The sequence below is a fragment of the Neofelis nebulosa genome, chromosome 11, assembly GCF_028018385.1.
Source record: "Neofelis nebulosa isolate mNeoNeb1 chromosome 11, mNeoNeb1.pri, whole genome shotgun sequence".
Taxonomy (NCBI): Eukaryota; Metazoa; Chordata; class Mammalia; order Carnivora; family Felidae; genus Neofelis; species Neofelis nebulosa.
The window spans coordinates 63,248,830-63,270,841 of NC_080792.1; the positions used below are offsets into that span (position 1 = coordinate 63,248,830).

Below are 22,012 nucleotides of genomic sequence, written 5' to 3' on the forward strand. Positions count from 1 at the left end.
TTATGGACACTGAGTATATGCAGGAACTTGAAAGTTACTCATTAACGGTATAATACTGTGTTCCTCTGGTCTTTATTAGTTTACACATTGCCCTAAAAGTTCTGACCAATACCATTCCTGAGACCCCCGTTTGAGCTGTTAGACACCTGTCACCATACTTCTCTTTTAGAAGTAAAGTTAAGAATTGGTGAGCGTGGGGGTGCCTGGGTGACTCAGTTGGTTAAGCATCCAACTTCGGTTCAGGTCATGATCTCACAGCTCATGGGTTCAAGCCCCACAGCGGGCTCTGTGCTGACAGCTCAGAGCCTGGAGCCTGCTTCAGATTCTGTGTCTCCTCCTGTCTCTGCCCCTTCCTCGCTTGTACTCTCTCTCAAAAATAAATAGACATTATAAGAATTGGTGAGTATGATGAAGATGGTAAAAGGAAGAAAAGAAAAAAAATTGTTGTTTGTTCCATTTTGGTCCACATCTGCCTCAGTCTTTTCCATAGCCATTTGAAATGTGATATAGGATAGCTTGATTTTGTTTTTAAAAAGTGAGGTAGCGGGGCGCCTGGGTGGCGCAGTCGGTTAAGCGTCCGACTTCAGCCAGGTCACGATCTCGCGGTCCGTGAGTTCGAGCCCCGCGTCAGGCTCTGGGCTGATGGCTCGGAGCCTGGAGCCTGTTTCCGATTCTGTGTCTCCCTCTCTCTCTGCCCCTCCCCCGTTCATGCTCTGTCTCTCTCTGTCCCAAAAATAAATAAAAAATGTTGAAAAAAAAAATTAAAAAAAAAAAAAGTGAGGTAGCATACCTTTTGCAATGAAACAAAATAAAATAAACAGAAAGCCCACGATAAAGTAACAACAAAAACCTCATCACGCTTCGTTTGTCTCTGAGTTTAAAGAAAAAGAACAAATAAAGTCTACTGTTTCTGTGCATTGAAAGCACCATAGCAAAGGGCAAAGAAAATAGAGGTTTTATAGGGGCAGGTGGTTTTGTTTTTTTCTGGCACTTCCATTTCCTCAAATTGATAGGTATAGTGCATGTGGTTAGTTTACTTTAGAAGTTAGTGTAGGCCGTTAGGATGCTCACACTGTGTGTGTTGGTCATTTTACATGGAATGTTTCAATTCAGAGAAAAAATGTTTTGTCACATTTTCAAGCACTTCAGAACTACCATTTGCATAAATTATTTTAATTGGAATAATTTTTTCCACCTATTCATTAAATTTAAGGACTTGTGGTACACTACACCTTATTAACTGTGATTGTTACTGCAGGTACATGAAGGCAATACAGTTGAATTTATTAACATAATTACAGCACTTCATTAATACCTAAGGTCTTCCTTATAGCTAGTCTGCATTAGTGATGTTTCCTTTACTACTTTATATCTATATTTACAACAAGAGGGCTTAACAGAGTGTTCTTTTCTGTTATGTGCCATTTTCTTAAATTATTTTTCTTTCCTCTAGTTTGATGGTGAAAAACAGGAATAAGGTTATATTTTTGAAAGATCGATATGAATTGATTAGAGTGAAGTGCTGATAATGGAAAAAAGATTTTTCTCTAATACTGGAGAGTCCTATTTGGATTCTATTTTAAAAAGTCTCATCTTTGGGCTTCTAATGTTCTTGTTATTAGTGTTGCTTCTTGTATGCTATAACAACACTAAAGTATCTGAGAAATATTTTGTAAAATGCTTTTATATTATATAATGGTATGTAATAGGTAATGTAAAATTTCAGATTAAAGTTGCTTTTCCTTCTTACTCTTTAAAATATTGTTATAGGCCTTTGTTTTCCCCCTTGAGAGTCATTTTTTAAAACTCCTCAACACAAGTCATTCTAGGAGTACTGACAGCAGTGGATAGGAACCTCAGACCTCACTTCTAAGACCTCAGGAACAAGCTTGGGAAATGGGTTTCTTCTTCAGGGTACCTGTGAACTACAAGTAACTGAGGGGAAGACATTTGAATATTGTATGGCCTTTGTAGCCATTCTTAGAGAGGCTCGGAGCAGTGAATACTGTCTTCTTCTGTCTTTTTTTCTGGGGTGCAAGTAAAAGGTACCTCTGCTCCCTGCCCCTTCACAGGCACTCAGGAAAAGGTGGTGCGCCTACCGCCTCCCCAGAGCTCCTCCAGTGCCCATAAGCGTAACCATGAACACTGCTCTGGGTAGCTTTTTCTTTTTCTCCTTTTTTTGGCCTCAATGGGTCTACTAAATTTCATGTTCCTACAGGTCATCAGGAAAGTGATCTCTTTCTTTTTAATTTCAGCAAGGGGAGAGGCGAAGCACAGAGAGCAGCAGATCAGACCATACTGAGCTCCCTTAGAGCGGCTGAGACCGGTGGAGGATGCTGGCTGCCAAGTGGCTGAGGAGGGCCTCACTCTAAGGTGGGAAAGCAGGTCTCAGCGGGACAGCTTCCTCTGCTCCTGGGCTCACCATGGCCTTCACTCTCTGGCTGGACGGCTGACGTGACTGTGTGCCCCAAGTGTGCACGCTGCTGGACTGGGTGCCGTCCCAGGTACCACCTGCTCTCAGGGTCTGGGAGCAGGACAGGTGGGCATCAGATGCTACCAAAAGCCGGACGGGGCAGAGCCATGGACTCCGACAAGCTAAGATGGAAGTGACCTGAGGCCTCGCCCAGGCAGTTTTCTCTTGACAGGATAGCTTAAGAGTTGGAGCACAGGCTTGTCTGGGGACCAGTATGCAGGAAGCTGGTTTTCAGGCCACAAATGCTTTCACAGGTGAGAATTCTCCACGCTTAAAACTTTATTTGAACTTAGTTGGTAGGTAATAAAGTAACAAACAATTCTATAAAATGAGTATGCATTTATGTTTATGAACTGAAGACAATTCAGAGTCAAGGGGCTCAGGCTGCCATGGTGACTGATTTTGACAAAATAATAGTATGTTTTTCTTCTCTCTAAATAGAAATTTGAAAAAGCATTTGACATTATATGATTCTACTTTTGTCGAGTAATATGGCACACACAATATTCTGCAAGTCATTGTTCTCTAAAGGAAATATGTCACTTGCAGAGCAATGCATAGAGGATATGTTTTTCTTCACAGAAGTGGGAAGACTCTCTGAGGGAAGAAAGTTATTGATGATGAGTGACTTCTCCCTCCCCATCTTTAGTTTTCCTTCTCAGATTTATTTGTGTGCAAATGGTGGTGGGGGTGGGAATTCTGCTGAACTAACCACTCAGTTGAGATTCTTCTCATGTAAGTGAGCTTATGGAGAAGCCCCACATCACTATTTGACATTGCTTTGCCCACTGGCTGCCAGTTTGAACATTTTGCAGGGAACCACTCCGTCTGGCTGACGCCCCAGACCCATGGCCTGAAACACAGGGCCTTTTGAATTTGGGTCCTTGTTCCTTGTCAGATTCACTTAACATCCCAGGCTTCTGCCTCCTTATTTATAAAATGGGGGCGGTGAAGTTAAAGAAACTGATGGAATCAAGGAGAAACATTTTTATATAAGAAGATAGTTTTTTGGGCTTTTTTTTTTTTTTTTAAGGAAAGATGGTAGTATAATCACAAGAAATGACCACATTCTCTGGTCCTGTGAGTCTTAAAAGTTTGCAACATTTCAAATTCTGTGGAGACAGCAGGTCAGGTTGTTGTGTGCCTAGAGAGGTTGTGGCTCAGCCTGAGGGCCACACAGAGTTGGATTGGGGCTCTGCCCTCTCCCCTGATGCGAGCTCTGCTCTTGGACAGTCATTGAGCTTTTTTCTGTTTCCCTTTGCTCATTTCTAAATGAAGATGGACACGGACTCAACTGTCCTGCTCTGGGGAAGAAATGAGACTACATATGTGAGTGCTGAGTATGGAGTTCGATCCTTTCCAGACCTTGGCTCTTTCCTGACGTGGAGTTACAGGGTTGAGCCTGGCTGCCCAGTCCAGTCCTTGCGCTCTGTGCTCACACTTTGAGTGAGCTCCTTAGACTGTCACCATCTGCGTCTATAACATGGGAGCCTTCATCTTGGGGGCTCTGCTGGGGACGGTCCTCTTGGGGTGGTAACAGCCCTTTGAAAATGAATGAAACTGTATTTAAGTGTAGATTCAGAAAAGCATACAAAGTTGAGTGCTTTAGACCATCTCAGACTTCCAGTCTGGCTGATTGGAAACCCTGCCCTCCTGTCCTCCCTTAATGGGTCCACTTCAGCCGTTTCAGTCACATGAGCTGCTCCTTCATGGAATGTCACTTTCTCTATTCTGTGTGAAGGGTAGCATACAGGGCATACCTCTGTGAAGTGGCCAGGCCCTTCAAACTCTTCTTCCCCACTCCCTGGAAGACATCTGGGGAGGAGAGGCAACCAGGAGGTGTAAGGAAAGAAGCTCCTAAAGCGATTCTGAGAGGAAGAGGTAACAAAAAGAACTGGAGGAAGAGCAGCACGTGGTTCAAAATGCAGACTAGCCTCGTCTTCACGCTCCTCAGCTGTTTCAATGCCTGCCCAGGAGGTGAAAAGCTCCTGTAGTTGTTGCCTCCCCCTGCATGGCTCTTGAGACTCCTACTTTACTGCCATTGCCTTCTTGGGCAGTCAGCCTTTTAGAGGGGCCTGACCAGGGAGTGGAGGTGAGGGGGGCACCCCATTGGATTCTACACACAGTCTCTCCTGAGCCTGACATTAGTCTGCCATGGTTCACAGTTAACAGAGTTGTGTCCAGTCCTCACCAGTTTCCTCATTTTCTGAGGAAAAATGAAGACATCCCCCATCCTTGTCACGATCCCAGGCCATCTTGAGCCTGGGGCCTTGAGACAGTTGGTTCTGAATAATGGAAACCACTGGGTTCTGCCTGGAAAATCCACAGTAGTTAGGACAGTGCCTGAAACATGAAGGCCCGAGAAAATGGCAGCTGTAATTATGACTGTTACTGCCCTGGTTATGGGCACAGGACCATGGTCACCTCCTCCTACATTTGTTTTTAGCCACCCTCTCAAGGCTCCTCCCCAGTTCATATTTTCTGAACTTCTTTTAAATTATAATTTACCGAAGAACTCTATTTCCTTACAGATTTGACCTCTTCCTAGTTGCATCAGCCTACCTGAATAACAATCATATTGGTAGTAGTAGTAAAATAATATCCATGGCCAATATTTTAGAGAGCTTACCTGTGTGTGTGTGCTGGTATTGTTGATGCAGGGGCACACTCAGAGCCAGCAATTAGACCAGGCTGGTGGCCTTTTGAAATCTCTTAGCCCTGTATGCAAACTTGGCTGCACATGCGGGTCACCTGGAGAGCCTTACCACTGCCTGGGTCTCCCCCTCAGAGAGTGGGGTTTAATTGCATCAACTAGCCCTGCTAAACCAGGACCTATAGTCTAACAAGATCCCCAGGTGCTCGGTGCATTTGAAAGTCTGGGCTGTGAGAGCCAACACTGTACAAAGAGTGGTGGTTAGAGTTTAGAGGAGAGGGTGGGTTGGGAGAGTCAGTACTTGAAAAAAGGAACTGACTTGTCCCATTTCCTCAACACAGGTGATTGAATAATCTGCACATTCTCAAGGAAGCTGTTGATTGTTGGATATTAGTTATAAGAGCCAGGCGCACGAGTACCTGTAGGACAATGGTTTTAGTGCCCCACTTTTCTCTAGGGAAATAACCAGTGATGGAATAAAGGAGATAGAAGTACCCAGCCTTCTCTGGAGTGGTCCCTGTGGAGTGGGCTCATCATTTTTATTTTTTGCCTGCTCTTCTCATCTTTCTTTCCCCACCTGGTTGGTAATAGTTACTTATGATGTAGGATGAAAGGGCCGATCCTCTGTCCCTGCCCAAGCAATGCAGTAAGCTGTAGTCTTAGAGGTGAGTCGGAGGCTGGTGTCCACCCACTTAGTTGGTTTGCCGTTCTTATGTTTCTTGACTTTAGACTTTTCTTATCCCAGGACAACTAAAGGTGCTGATGTCTTAGTTTCTGGAATTGAAGATGCACTGATTTTGTGGATTTTCTAGGCCAGTGGAAAAAAGTCTTGCCTTCGATATTTGAAATGGTGAAGGGGTTAAAGCATTTGTCCTTGGCTTTAAATCTTGTCTTAGAGTGTGACAAAGTCATTATACAGTTAACCATATCTCCACTTAAAAAAATTTGTTAGTTTATATTTTAGGTTTCAATTCCCTTGGTGATGGGAGTCTGGAGGGCTCAGGATTCCTATTAAAGAAGTACTTAGGGGCCGCAGTCTGGCCAGGAGGGAAGCCTGGTGGACCAGTATGAAGCTGTGTTTGCATGGCAAGCCCACTGCTTGTTTTGCAGTGAGTGCAATTACTGTGACGGCTGGTGGGAGCTTGGAAGCCCCTTCGTCCCCATGCCATTGCTGGTTTGCCTGTGTCTTTCAAATCCCCTCTTACATTTTGTTTCCTGTGTGAATATAGGTGTACACACATGGATACATATTGCAAATTCATCCTCCTAATTATGATTTCCTATTCTTGCATATAAGAATTTACACATTATTGTAAGTTTTCTCAGCACATGTAATTTGGAAATGATTTTAATCAGTTAGGTACTATTTTATAACAAAAAAGACTTAATTTTCTCTTTTACAAGTAATACCTATTCATTGTAAGCAAATTTGGAAAGCTCAGACAAATTGCAAGAAAAATATACCCATCCTATAGCCTTGCCATATGAAGCTTTCCACTGTTAACATCTGGCTTACATCTTTTCCATCTTTTTTTCCTGTGTGCATTTCTTCCTATAAACTGTTTTTATAACATGTGTTCACTTTTATAACCTGATCATTCCCCTTTAACATTATGAGCATTTTCTTTAGAAATATGCCTTAAAATTGCTACATCATATTCTTTATGTATGTGTACTTGAATTTTTAAATTGTGCTTTTATTATTGGATATTGAAGATTTTGACAGCTTTTGCCCTTGTAGATAATGCTTTGATGAACACTGTTGTGCAAAAAGCTTTTCTATGTATTGGGCTATTTTCTTAGGTTAAGGTCCCAGAATTAGAATTATGGAGTTCAAAGATGTGAACTTTATTAAGGTTTATGACTGAATTTTTAAAAGATTTTATTGTTTTTAAATAATCTCTACACTCAACGTGGAGCTCAAACCCACAGCCCCGAGATTGAGTCACATGCTCCTCTGACTGAGCCAGCCAGGCACCCCTATGACTGAATTTTCAAAGGGATTGGTTGGTCCTAGCTTCTGAGACTGTGCTGAGCTCCGTTTCTTCCAGGTGCCTGTTCCCAGTTACTGTGGCCTGTCCCTGCCATTCAGCTGTGAGATGGAGCAGCCCTGCTTGCACTGCAGGGTGTCATGAGATTAATGCATGTTTATGGAGCTCTTTGCAGCATGATGCTGTAGAGCCTACCTGAGTGCCATCATTACGACAGTGATGCTAATGTTTCATTTTGGCAGTGAAAACTCAAGCATCCTAAGTTCATTGTTTTTGTTCTTTCAGATAGTCTCTGTCTGGCTTTAGTTCATGGAAGCAATAACGTAGATGAATAGATGCCAGCAAGATAAGACTCTTCTAAGAACACCCTCCCCCCCCCCCCCCCCCCACACACACACCAACCCCGGTGCCTCTGGGCATAGAGAAATGGGAATCCTTTCAGGCTGGGTCAGTCAGCTCTCTGTTGAAGTGTCCTAATAGTGATGGAGATTTCATCTGAGGTTTGCTGTACTTTCTCCTGACTTGGAAAGCATCCTGCCTGGGTTATCACCATTATATCCTAAAGAAGATGCCAGTGTTAGGATTCTGTTCCCTCCCCACCACTAATGACACCCTTAAATACTGTTTTGCATAATTAAATTTCTTGGGCTTCTGGAATCATTTTGTTCAGTGTTAGAAGAAACATATATCCTTGGATGACTAAATAAATGAACCAAATTCCTATAGAATTTACAAGTCTTTCTTGTGAAAAGGATGGTCAGACCTAGTTGTTAAATAAATTAAGGTTATTTCACTCATAAAGGAGAAGAATGAGAGTTGATTTAATAGTCTTCAGATATCTGAAACAGAGCTATTTTATGAATTTAGGTGATTGTGTTTTCTTAGCCACTAAGAACCAAAAAATGGAAAGAATCACTTAAATGGAGTTGCTGGGATGCTTATTTTTCCATGGAAATCTTTCACACTAGCTCGAGTGCTGGGACCCTGTGTGGGATGGACGTGGCCTTACTTGGAGGCTTGACCAGCGCTACACTATTCAAAGGGCTCTGAACAGCCCCGAAGGATCTTGAGCCACCTAGACTTTGAGCTTATTACTCACCCCTTTGAGGCTGTGCCTGTGTGCTGACCATGGATGACCTTAGCCCACACGTTCCATATCTGCCTGAAGGATGCTTGTTTAGTTGATAGTGAGAGCTGTTTACCAATTAAAGGGAGGTGGGGCTGGGGGGGGGGAGCGATTCATGGCCAAATTTTGGAGGAAGAAATTTAATTGGTTTCTTTACTGTAGAACTTTTCAAAGTGTTTAATATGAAACTTGGAATATGAAGGTCCCTAATGGGCGATAAGGGGCAGCATTTCCCAAATGACAAGACATTGAAGGCTTTTTAGAAAGCAAAACACAGAGGGACAACACATGCTGCCAGTCTGTGATGTTGCTTTCCTTCTAGCTGAGGTTTGGGTGTCACTGTCCCACGGCACTAGTGAAGCAGAGCTCTTGCCAGACGTGTGTAATGTGCTGCAGATGAAAAGAAGGTAAGGAGGCAATCTTTCTTCTGCCTCCATTCTCCCCCTTGGCTCATTCTGCCAGCATTCTTTAAAATGCAGCTTTAATTATACCTTCTCTTGTCCTCAAACTTTTCATGGTTTCTTGTTTCCTAAAAAGAGTCTAGACTCCTCAGCCTGGAGTTCAAAGTTCCCTTGTGTTTTCTTCCATCATTCTCTTGCTGTGACTGAAGTTCCAGACAAACTGGACTACTTGCTCATCCTCAAATAGTTTTTACATTTTTAAATACCTCAATGCCTTTACTAACACTTCTTCATCTCCCTTAGACTTTATCTTTCTACAGTTTTTCTGACTTCAGGGTCTGTCTCAGTTCCATGACATCTTTTGTGATGTGCGTGAGAGAAGCCCAGACGATCTTCCTACTTGTAATTTAACAGATATAGAAATGATTGATAATAATAGCTTTTTGTAAAATCTTGCATGCTCTGGCTTGAGGGAAGTTAGATTTACTAAGAGAGCTATCAGAACACACTGTGGTGTGTGTGCTTGTTTTTTACATTGCCCTATTTAGCCTGGCATCTGGTCCTCAGTTCCAAACGTAACCCTTATTTAATAACATTGTTTCTATGTGTAAATTGTTTTCTAATAAGCTCCTAAAGCATCTGCATTTTCTTTCCTGTAAACTATTCTGCACTGTTTCCAGAGTTTTCCTACTGTGACAAAGATGATCATCTTTTTTAGAGGCATTATGGTAGCCTGATGCCTGAGGAGTGTATATACCCATTTTAAATAAGGATAAGAAGTAATCTCAGTATTGCTTGAAACTGTATTTATTTTAAGGTTACTTAAATATGTACAACATAAATATAGTTATAAAATCCTTATGTTTATAGCTTTTAAATAGCTATAACATCAAAACAAATATAGGAATTATAAAGTTGAAATCATTCAAATTGCTGCTTAATCTGACATACTTTTATTTCGCTGAACCTTTCCATTTCCCAGCCTTTTAAATTCTGAGCAGAGCATCCTAAAGGGTGACTCAAAGTGATGATGGGCACTCATTGCTGGATTTTAGGATATACACACAAAAGTCAACAAGGCTGGTTTGAATGATGGTTTTAAGCAATCAGCACTGGTTTAAGATGAATTCCTTGTCCTTGAATATCCAGGGTCAAAAACTACCTACAAATCTCATTAGGGTTCTTCAAAAAATGTTGGCTTTTGACCATCATACTTCTGAAACTTGGATGTTTAAGTTACCCCTATAAAGAATGGTTTAGTTCTGGAGAAATCAAAGACTTGTACAGAAACCAGGTTACTGCTTCAACATGCGACCCCTTGAATTTCTTTCTCAGGTCCTAGATTCTTGCTGTATTGGTGGGCAGAGGGTTTGGAATCCTTTGTTTGGACTATCTTGTGCTTACCACTGCAGGATGAGCCCAGAGGCCAGAAAAGGCCTGGCTTCCAGTAGAAGTAGCCATTCCCGTGTTGAACTTCCCCCAAATTTCTACTCAGTATTGTTGACAAGTTAGCTGACTATTCTGAAGCACACCTTTTACAACACTAAAGTGGAGATAATAATAACTAGTCAGTAGGATTTTAGTAAGGATTAAATGAAGTAACATATGTAAAGTTATCAACTGTAGAGCCTAGCAGATAGATGGTGCTCAGTAAGTGGTTTTCTTCTCCTATCACCATCTTCAAGAGGTTAGCTACATGTAAAGGCCTCAGAAAGCAGGGGTTCATTTAGCAAATGTTTGATGGGAGCTCATGCCATGCCTGTGAGGGGTTCAGAGCAGATTGATATGATCCTTCCCCCTGGACATAAATGTTCAGTGCAGAGCAGATGCATCACTGCTATTGTGGACCTGGGAGCATGGTCTAGAGAGGCTGTCTTTTGCTGAGACCCCCTGGCCTCTCTGCTTATGGAAATCTTCAGCATATGGTTTCCTCTCTCCCTCATTTATATTCCACCCAATATGATTTCTGTCTCTGCACTCAAGTCACTCTACCTGCCTTACTCAGAGATGGCTCTGGGTGATGGTTTGTGGGGCAGCGACCCTGTGCAGTCATCACAGGTCGTGAGTGTGTGCCCTGATGGGTCTAAGTTGGAGTTACAGGTCTGCATGTGTTTATTTCAGGACATTATGTTCAAATGTGAAAACTCTGAAAGGGATGCAGAAATAAACATGTTTGGCATCTGTGTAGATGTTTTATGGTTCTATTTAAAAAATTTTAACCGGCAATAGTGAATATGGTAACATGGACATTTTTTCCCTCTCAGCTGACTTGGGTATTTTAGAGCATTTCCAGAGCAGTGTGAGGAAGACACCTCTTGGTTACAGATGCAGGATGACAGTGCGTGGCCCTGCATACCTGTAGGTAGCGTCTGGGCTCAGGGCTCCTCTGTATCGGTAGTAAGATGGGGAAACTATGCTGTCTTACTATTTAAATTTATTTTCTTTTGTGATAAAATTTCAGAAAATTAAGGATGTTTTCCTTGCCCTTTGGAATTGCTTATCCATGATCTCAGATACGGTATTTCACAGAGCTGACATAAGGAGTGAAGATTAATTGTCTGCTCTGCCAGGTGCTTTCACATATACAGTCTCATTCACTCCTTGGAACAGCCCTAGCAGGTATAAGTATTATGCCAGGTCTATTTGTAAGGGAACAATACAGGCCCAGAGTAAGCCTGCTTGAGGCCACATTGTCTAGCAAGCCTCAGTGCCAGAGTTGAAACACAGGTCTGTCTGTGTTGGAGCTGGATCCCAAGCATGCAGAGAGAAATAGTCCTTCTCCTTTATAAATCAATGCAAAGCAAGAGGGGCATATATATAGAGAAAGAGAGAGATGGGCATTTGAAGCTTGAAACTGAACTCACATAGTAAGTGTTTGTCAGATAGTGTTGTGTGTTTTCTAACTTAGAAAATCTTTTACATGTCTACCTCTTAACCTCACCAGTTTTTATGTCATTCTGCTTTTGGAATATTTAGGAGTGAAAGAAGAATGAACCATGGTGGTGATGGTTGTAAAACAATGTGAATGTACAGAATGCCTTAGGACTGTACACCTAAAAATGGTTAAAATGGCAAATTTTATATATATTTTTACCACAATAAAAATAAACACTTAAGAAAAAAACAAACCCGTTACACGTTCACTGATGGCTTTCTGCTGTCATCCAGGTTTGAGTAAGTATGCCATGAATGTAAGCATTCCTTATCCTTGCTTTGTTGGGGTGAGGGTTATGGAGACTGAGTAAATGATAGTAATTATTACTATGTGCCAGGTAATATTCTAAGCACTTTATACTCTTATTCGAGCCTCAAAACAATTCTACAAAATAGTTGCTGTTGTGAAGCGCTTTTGACAGATGAGGAAAAACAGGCACAGGTTAAGCGAAGGTAACACCTCTGATAAGATGAGTAGCTAAGATTAGAACCTACAACCGCCATAATCAACACAAATGACTGGACTGTGCCATGACTGGACTATGGCCAAGGTCAGCCTTTGTCAGGAAGTGTTTCCCTTCCAGCTTATCAATGTCCACAGAGATCTATGATCCAAATGCTTCTCTTGGAGAGGTGGTTTAGTTTATGGAGAGATGCATATTATAGTTGTATATTTAAGAAAACTTGGCCTATAAGGACATTTTTTTTTTTTACATAGTATGATAGAATCATAGCCTGTGTATAAACTGTGGCTTCTAGTATATGGGCTTATAGCCTTGTTTACATTCCGTAATTCTAGACTCAGACCACACAGGAGTAGGTCTTGTCACTGTGATAGTCTTTTAGGGTGTCTGCAAGTAAGCACGTGCAGAAGCCCTGGAACACCTGTGTTTCCTCTGTGTTTGCAGCCAATGCAGTACATTTAGCATTCAACTGTCTACCTGGTATGTTTTCAATACAAACCTCATTTCTCACAAAGTCTTTTTCTCCTTATGAAAACATTAAATGAACAATAAGAAAAATTCCATTTATTTGGAGATATTGGCTAATATTCTAGAATGGAAGAAAAATCTGCCTGCCTCGTGCTTCTGGTTTGCTCCTGCCCCGTGGTGTTCCATTCAATGCTTAGACATTGGATAACAGTTCAGAGTGTTTGGACCCAGAGCATGGAGAGTCTGGTGAACACCTCTTGTGAGCATATAGCACATCATCCTTCACACACAGGATGGGAGAGAGTATGGGCTTAGGCTCATAAGCTCTGAGGTTTGTTTTTAATGTTTATTTATTTTTGAGAAAGAGAGACACAGAGAGAGGGAGACATAAACTCTGAAGCAAGGCTCTGAGCTGTCAGCACAGAGCCTGATGTGGGGCTTGAACCCACAAACCGCAAGATCATGACCTGAGCCAAAGTCGGATGCTTAATCAACTGAGCTACCCAGGTGCCCCCATCATAAGATCTGAGTTTTGATGTAAGTCCTACCATTTGTTGGGGTGAGATCTGGGTAAGTTACTTAATCTGGAGCCCAGCTTTTTTCCCTCTAAATTAGTAGTTATGATCTCAGCCCATACAACTGATAGCTAAAGAGAGAACCTAAGTGACAGTGCTGGACCAAGCTGCCTGTTTCCTTCCATGGTGTCTATGCCATGATGTAAAGCTCTCCTAGCTGTGCTCTGACATCCCCTGGAGTCTGCTGAGGCCTTGATGTGGAGATAGGCCTGGCCTGCCTCAGAGACAGGTTGTTCGGAATGAGGCTTCTCCAGCTAGACCTAGGTCTCCTCTGTGCCTGCCTGTAATCTTTATTTCATATGTCGGGCACATTCACAGAGGGTGGACGTGAGCAGGGGGGCAAATTACAACTTAGCCATGTGGTCTCATGTGAGTAGTGTGGACACCATTTAGGTGGTTGAGGTGCTGGGCCCTATAGGCCAAAATGGGGCGAGGGGATTATGGATGGATTTGGCAGTTAATTTTGTCCCTATCCTGCCCTTCTGTGGGTTTGTGATGCATGAAGGGACAGTACAGGACCTAATGTGCAGTTGTTATACCTCTATTGTTTCTTCATCTAGTTTTGAGCAACTTTCCTGTTTTGGAGGTGGGGCAGTTATTTGGCCCAAACTATTTTGTAAAAAATTGTTTTAATGTTTGTTTATTTTTGAGAGAGAGAGAAACAGAGCACAAGCAGGGGAAGGGCAGAGAAAGAGGGAGACACAGAATCCGAAGCAGGCTTCAGGCTCTGAGTTGTCAGCACAGAGCCTGATGGCTCGAACTCAAGAACTGGGAGATCATGACCTGAGCTGAAGTTGGACGCTTAATCAACTGAGCCACGCAGGCGCTCCTGGCCCCAAATTTTTTCTAATGGTAAATATTAATATATTGGCCTATGACATTAGACTTAGTCAAGTAAAAACCAACACTGGGAAAACTCACCCTTGTCGTTTGTTCCCTCCCTTGTGGTCCCACAGAGGTGCCCTGATGGGAACCTCTTGTTTGTCTTGCGATGGTGCCCTCTCCCTTTCCTGTCACTTGCCAGTGCTGTTGTCTTTTACCTCCAGAAGATGGCCTCTTGGAAAGTGAGCTGAGTGGTGAGAGCACATCAGGACACACAGGAATGGTAGACATGCAAGCACTGGGTCTGGCTGGCTCTTCCACCTGGCAGCTATGCACCTTCACAGATGTTTTATTTCTCTGAACCCATCCTCATCTGTAGGATGGAAAATGTTTAAAGGCCCACATTCCTAGGTGGGGATACAGGGCCAGATTTTAAAAAGCATATGGAAAGTGCTGTGTAAGTTTTAAAATGTTGCACAAGAGTGAATAATTCAGATAATTATGTTTAGATAACTGAGAGCTCTTCTCATCAGAGGTTTGCTCTAGGTAGGGTAGCCAGGTGTCCCCATGTATGTCTGTTGTGGTGGTGCTTCCTTTCACTCTCAGAAATGTCCTGGTTTGAACGGTTAATTATATATATGAATACTTTACTTATGGCTGATGCCCTGACTAAAAGAGTGACTTTTCTGGCTCTGAATAGTGATGGGAAACCTTACTTGGATGGTCTTCACTCTCTGTACCATCGCTGCAACAGCTGCGTATGGCTTTTGTAGCAGTGGAGGTTTTCTATTGCATGAAATGTTTATAATTGGAAGATAAACTCTGCAGCAGTATGGCACGGTGGAAGAGGTATTAACCCCACAGTTGGATCAGCCCTGTCTCCCCACTGGGGAGCTATGTGGCAATGAGTATGGATGTTTACTTATGTCTCTAAGGGCATGCTACCTCCCTCACGGGGCTGTTGTGAGGGCTTGATGAGGTCTGTTGAAGTTGCCAGCAAACCACATTGCACCAACTCATGTACATGCAAGTAAATGTTTTTTGAAAGTAAAGTTTGTTGTGTTTTATTTTATTTTGTCAAAGGTAACTTTTATTATTTTTTATTACTACAAAACTGTACATGTTTACACTTGTTTGAAGTTGTGGAGTTTGTTCTCCCTTTAGTTGTGGAGTTTGCTCTATCAGTCTTCAAGTTGATTTCTGGGGTATTTAGGATGATTTGAAAGTAATCTAGTTGTGTTCATGGGATGAGATGAATCTAGGGTCCTCCTGTTCCACTGCCATCTTCTCTTCTCACCTGTTGTTTGTTTATTATTTATTATTACTATTTAAAATATTCATTTATTTTTGAGAGAGAGAGAGAGAGAGAGAGCAAGTGCAGGAGACGGGCAGAGAGAGAGGGAGACAGAGAATCCCAAGCAGGCTCTATGCTGTCAGCGCAGAGCCCAATGCAGGGCTCTAATTCACAAACCGTGAGATCATGACCTGAGCTGAAATCAAGAGTTTGGTGGACCCTTAACTGACTGAGCTACTCAAGAGCTCCTTGCCTGTTGTTTTTTTAATTTAAGATGTATAAACAAAAAGAAGTATGATGTTCCTACTGTTGACTGAACTGCTGAATTGGGTGCCCGGCCATGGAGTATAGGGGAGACATGAGGGAAGGGGACACTTCAGAAGTTTTTGTTGATGCATAATAGAAACTCATCAGAGCTTGCTTTTGCTTTTTGTTTATAAATCAGCATAGCGGCCTTGGTCTTCAGTTGCACCACGGATGAATACCTTGTCTTTCTGGCTTCACTGAAGCACCCTTAGTAAGTGTTTCTTGTTTATTTGTTGTCCATCTGTTGTTGCTCACCTACTCTTGGCCTGGAATGGAGGAGCAATGTCAATTAATTTGGTGTCTCTCCCAACCTTGGTGTCCTGTTTTATTTGGAGAGATATGTAGCACATGTGGACAGGACAGCTACCATGTGAAGCAGAAGGTTCAATGCTGAGGAATGCACCAGTGAAACTCTCTGAGAGTTCAGAAGATGCAGGCTCCTGGGGTAGCTTAGGGAATATGAGCTGAGCCCAGAGCCCAGGTAGGGAGATTTCAAGCAGAGGAAGAGGGAAATCGAGGTGGAAGCAGTGCAGACACAAGTGGCTCATGACCAGGAGTGTGAGGAAACACGGACTCAGAATGAAGATTTGGAGTTTATTTGGTACTGGGTGAAGAGCCTTTGAAGGTTCCCAGCTGGGGAGTGACTGTATCAGAGCTGCTCTGGCAGCAGAGTACGGTGTCCCAGAGAGGGTGGACACAAAGGAGGCCGGCAGAAGGAAGTTGGTGCTTGGTCATAAATAATGCTGAGCTGGGGCAGGGTGTGGGGGATGTTTTTAAATTCCCTTTCACCTTCTCCCTTGATGGACTAGACAAGGCTCACTAGCTTTTTTGTCTGTTTATCTCAAAGGCACACACTCTCCTTTTGAACACAAAGAACCTATTCCTTATTGTTCAAAGTCAGAAGTATGGTCGAGAGATTTGTGAACACCTGCCAGCCTTTGAGAGTGGTTAAGACAAAAAAATAAGAAGTTAAGATATGTACATCATAAATGTAGTTTTTACCAAGAGGTAGAATAATCTGCAGACAGCAAGTTGCATAAGTTTAGCTTATGGAATGCTATTTTCTTCTTCAAGATTGCATTGTTTTAAAAGCCATTATGTGCTTTTTTTCTGGCTGTAGAGTTCAGGTGGCTGTACGACCATGGACAACCTTGTGGGATTTGCTCAACTCAGTGTTTTGGAAAAGGTGAACGGAGTGACCAAAACCAAGTTGTGATCGATGGTCACATCTTCCCATCCTCTTCCCTTTCCCCTCTCATTTAAAATTTTTTTTAATGTTTATTTATTTTTGAGAGAGAGAGAGAGAGAGAGAGAGAGAGAGAGAGAGAGAGAGAATATGAGTGGGGTAGGGGAAGAGAGAAAGGGAGACACCGAATCTGAAGCAGGCTCCAGGCTCTGAGCTGTCAGCACAGAGCCCAATGCGGGGCTTGAACTCAACAGGCCATGAGATCATGATCTGAGTTGAAGTCAGACACCTAACCGACTGAGCCACCCAGGCGCATCTTCCCTTTCCCTTTCTTTTCCTTCTTGGCAGACCTTGTGTCTCTTCCTTATAAAGGAAATGTTTGCCAAATGAAGTTATCAAAATACTACAGCTTCTTAGCTGAAGTAGGGATTATATATTGAAGAATTAAGTGGTGTCACCTTGTTTCATCCATGTTAAATACTGCACCTAAAAATGATGGCTATATAGACCTCTGCTGATGAGACTGAGCCACTAAGTGGAAACCAAAGTCATCCATTCCATCTGCAGTAGTTGTTGAGTTTCTAGTGTGTTCTGGGCATGGTAGGAGCTGATCCCCAAGGAGCATAAAGCCTGAGAGAGGACCTGGACAAGGGGCTGAACCATTGTCATCAAGACCCATTTCCATGGCCTACGTAGTATCGTTACCTGCACTACATTATGGTATCAGAGAAAGGCTTTCAATAAGAAATGATTTAGAAACAGAGATCAGAAGTAGGACTTGGCCAAATGAGGGAGTAGAATGGAGTAGGAGGGAGTCCTAGGAAGACTTGGCAGTAGGAGCAACAGCAGCAACAGCCCAGAGATGAGTGGGAAGAGCCTGGGTGGTAGTTCCATCCAGCCAAAGTTAGAGTTTACATGGTGGTAGAGACCGCGTGATGGGTGAGCAGGCCCCAGACAGTGGCAGTGTGAAGTGAGAGACAATTCAGAGGTAAGTTCTGTTGAACAGTGATTGGCTGGGAGTAGGGTATGAGGGAGAGGAAGAGTCAAAACTGATGCTAAGATGTCTTGCTGAAGCCCCTGGAAAATGGGTGGGTGATCTCAGGCAGGTCATGTAGGAGGAGGAGTTGTGGGGAAGCCCTCAAGTGTAGTCTTGGATGTATTGAATTTGAAGTGCTTCGGGACACCATGGTGGAAAAGACAGGCAGACAGTTGGATATGAACATGCATATCCAACCATATCAAGGATGGATGCAGGGATTTGGGAATCATTTGTAGCTTAGAGCACTATGTGCCCTGCAGATACCTGCATCCCTTCCTTGCAGCCGACCTCTGCAGAAAGGAACACATTTCACAACCCTTCCTTCTCTGTGTGCACCGACACTGCCCCTCTGCCACAGCACCTCCATTTTTGTCCTGCTCCACTCTGAGCCTCCCACCCCCTCTGTCTGCCATAGTGAGAACCGCACTGCTGCCCTCCCCTAAAACATTGTGGCGGAGCTGTTCTTGCAGGGACTGAAGCCAGCTCTCCATTGCCATCTGAACCCTGCAATAATACTAACATAAGACTGTGGGTGGCCTGCTTTACCAAAGGCTGCAGATAGCCAGTAGGAGCTACAGTTTAGGGAAAAAACATTTAAAATCAAGTAAGACAATTACATAATTTGAGAGAAAAGCAAAGTTCTTCACAGATGATTTTCTCATGGGGCAGCCTACTCCTACCCTTTCTTTTCTATGGGTCTGCCCCCTCTCTTATCTCTTCAGAATGAGAGCTCCTTCCTCCTTCATGAAGCCCTTCCCTGTAAATCTCCATTTTCCTGTCTTTTAGGGAAACCCCACTTCCTACACTTCCTACCCACATGTGTTGCCCTAGGATTTACCCTCTTCCCTCACAGAGCAGGCCGCAGGACCCATGAACCCTGTATATAACATTGCTGCCTAGTCCATGGTGGATGATGCACCAGAGCATACTTCCTTTGAGGTCTGGGCCAGTGTGAGCTGAAGCTGTATTCCCTGTGTTCTCCCTGAGTCTTCACTTCTCTTGGTGACTGCTGTACAACTGTGCTCACACACAGACATCTCCCAAGGAGCCCACGTTTTATGTCCTGGAGGCAGTAAAGCCTGTCCAGAGACTTGAGTTCTATTGCTGCACTTTATTATATGCTTCCTCTTGTGTTCTGCTTCCAGACCAACCCAGAACCCACTAACATACAAGAGGCAAAGTCCATCACTAGGCCTTTCTGAAAAGGGGCCATCTACTCCATGGATACAGAGGCCTGCAGGAGCTTCAGGATTAGAAGTTGTTCTTCTTTTATCTTGGGTCTCACACAGCTTCACCATATTTCTAGTGGAAATACAGTGGAATACATGGAAGCTCCTGGGTCTACTTTTCATCATTATAACTGGGGATGGGGGGGGGGGTAAAAATTGAGGCCAAGAGACGGAAGGAACACAGTTATGGAGAGGTGGTATATAGCTTGAGAAGAGAGTATCAGGGTAGGACTTTGTGGAATTCAGTATTCAAGGACACTGCAAATGTGGAGGGCACAGCCAGAGTGAGGAGGAAGCCAATCAGGGCAGGGTGTCAGGATGTGGCCTGAGGGGTCAGGGGTGGATGTATGAATGGACAGTGAGGAAGCAGAGACAAGGAGTATAAACAACTTTGTATGAAGAAGTTTAGAGAAAGGAGAAAAGGGCTAAAGGGAGAGGTGGGTCAAGGAGGGTATAAGGAGCAAGCTGACAGAAAAGTATGTGTTAGATTAGAAAAGGTAGAGTAGTGGGAAAATGGATCCCAACTCAGTGAGATGGCTGGGCCAGTGCCACTGCTGTCTTCATGACAGAGCGAGGGGAGGCAGTGAGGCCAATGCTGTGGTCCTGATGCCCAGGAGAGTATTTGGGATCAGATAGTGTCCTCTTCCTTTCCTCCTGGGCCCAGAGGAGGATCCGCAGGGGAGCAAGAGTAACTGTGGAATGGAAATGAAGCCCGTTTCTGGGTCAGAGGGAGAGGAAAGACATGATTTAGACTTGAGAGCAGATTCTGGGAGTAACTAAAGATTCTAGAAATCTAACTGATATTATCCAACATCCAGCTGAAAATCTGGGAGCTCTTTTGGCAGACCGTAGTCAGGGCTAGAACAGAAGGAATTTGGTATGGGTGCCTTATGTATTTTGCCAGCCCAGGCTATCCTTGGCTAGACTTTAGAGTTAGCAGAAGGTTGCCTCGGCAAACTCACAAGTACATGCCTTGTTTCTGGGTCCTCCGTTTAACCTCCACACTTACTGCCTGCTTCCTTGGAGGATTCTCAGGTTCTTTTGGAAAAAGTCCAATATTACCTGGATTTGAGCTCTGAGGACCCCCAAATTCCACTCCTTGGTTTAGAACAGATAAGGAGGTTCCATGTGGCCATGCTTGCTGGAAACAGTCCATCAGCCCATCCAGGTCCAGAGAGAGGAACTGGGCTAGCTCTGCTGCTTTGCTTCTGCCCTCCTCACTGGTTCCCACTCCTCTCAGCTCCCATGGATTCCAGCTTGAAGTTGAAAGGGCCTTGCTAGGGGTGATTGTATTTTAATAGAAGATTTTGTGCTAATTGTCACTAGTGGGAATTCACTACATGGACAACATGGGGTAGGAAGTTCAGGAAGTGTGGGGGTGAGGGGAGTAGTTTGTTATTTGGTGATGTTTCCCAAAATGTTTGCATAATATTTGAAATATTTTCAAATAGTGTTTATAGAAATAAAGGCATGTGTGCATGTTGTACAGCCAGTAATTAGAAGGCAGAGACTTCTCTTGTTTCTGCTTCCTTCCCAGCATCCATGCCTTTGTGGGAGCTGTCCTGCCACTCTACTTGATTCTAGTGATCTGTCAATCATAGGATTCCAGAGATAAGCTAAGCCAAAATGATCAGGCTCTCTCTTCTAGGAGCTTTAATTGTGAGCAGGGACACACAGGACTAGGAGGTAGATAGAATGGACTCATCTGATGGCAGCTCCTAACATAGAGAACGCAGGAGTTCCCCAATATATATCACTTTAGTGCTCAAGTCCCTGGCTTTCCTAGACCTGGTTATTCAGCATGCTGTTCATCAGCCTTACAATAAATTTACCCAGCTTGCATGCTTGCTTTTATGCTTTACTTAGCAAGAGTTTGTTAAAATACTGGTGTATGTATCATCAACTTCTCATGATACATTTTTTCTCCTAATACTTTGAAGTATGTATATAGATCATTTAGTTACAAAGAGGATAATGAACTTGGAGGATGAAAAGGTCTGTGATGAAAAACATTATTGTGTTTTCAAGTATAGAAATGATGGCAAGAGAATGTGGCACAGGGTGGAGTTGTTGTTGTACCAGAAATTGTCTCTGACTTTTCCAGCACCGTCCCCAACTTGAACCTGGTCTTGGTAAAATCTCTCCATCAGTGCAGCATTGTAGATTGTGAAATAAAGGGAATTTAAGGAAGGACAAAAATAGATAAACAGTGAAAGGAATAGTTATAGGAAGAAGGAAGAGAGTAAGAAAGTGAAGGAAAATATGAGTCAGTAATGTCAAGGGTAGACTGTACCCACCTAGAAGTCAAAGTCTATACATAGGGCCAAATTATGACAGTCATAAGGGGACAGCCTCATCTGTTTCTCTTCATCACAAGCCCTTAGTGGGAAATGATATTATACACACACACACACACACACACACACACACACACACACACACAATCATGTATTTTAAATCCCCCTCATCTCTTCCCTCCCCCCACCATATGTAAAATACTTAGGAAGTCAGTTAACATCTCTGAACAATTTATTTATTGTTAAAATGAAGAAGTTGAACTAGGTGGTTTTTTTTCTTTTTATTTAAGCTAAAGAAACCGACCAACAACCAGTTCACCATTTTTCCCACCCCCCGCCCCACCGCTGACAACCACCAGTTTGTTCCTTGCATCTGTGAACTTGGTGGGGTTTTTGTCTGTTTTTGTTTTAAGATTCCACATATAAGAGAGATCATGTAGTATTTGTCTTTGTCTGACTTGTTTTCACTTAGCATAATGCCCTTGAGGTCCATTCATGTTGTTGCAAATGGCAGGATTTTACTCTTTTTTTATGGTTAATATCCCTATGTGTGTGTTACAATTTATTTATTGATTCATCCATCAGTGACACTTACATTGTTTCCATGATCTTGCCTTATAAATAATGCTGCTTTGAACATGATGGGGAGGGGGGTGGGGGAAATCTTTTCAAATTAGTGTTTTTGTTTTCTTCACATAAGTACCCAGGAGTGGAATTGCTGGGTCATAATGGTAGTTCTATTTTTAATTTTTTG

At 43.1% G+C, this 22,012-nt stretch overlaps 1 protein-coding gene across 13 annotated transcripts in view; it reads left to right on the forward strand.

The window, feature by feature from the left end:
* Positions 1 to 22,012, forward strand: part of LDLRAD4 (low density lipoprotein receptor class A domain containing 4) — a 452,644-nt gene that overhangs the window by 191,385 nt on the left and 239,247 nt on the right. For 10 of the 13 annotated variants that reach the window (XM_058692803.1, XM_058692798.1, XM_058692808.1 and 7 more), the window contains one exon: positions 2,256 to 2,727. The exons of 2 other annotated variants lie outside the window; for them this stretch is intronic. In XM_058692803.1, the coding sequence (XP_058548786.1) occupies positions 2,688 to 2,727 (40 nt within the window). In that variant the 5' untranslated portion in view covers positions 2,256 to 2,687. The remainder of the gene's footprint in view (positions 1 to 2,255; positions 2,728 to 22,012) is intronic. One more of the 13 variants, XM_058692810.1, reaches the window with a different exon arrangement.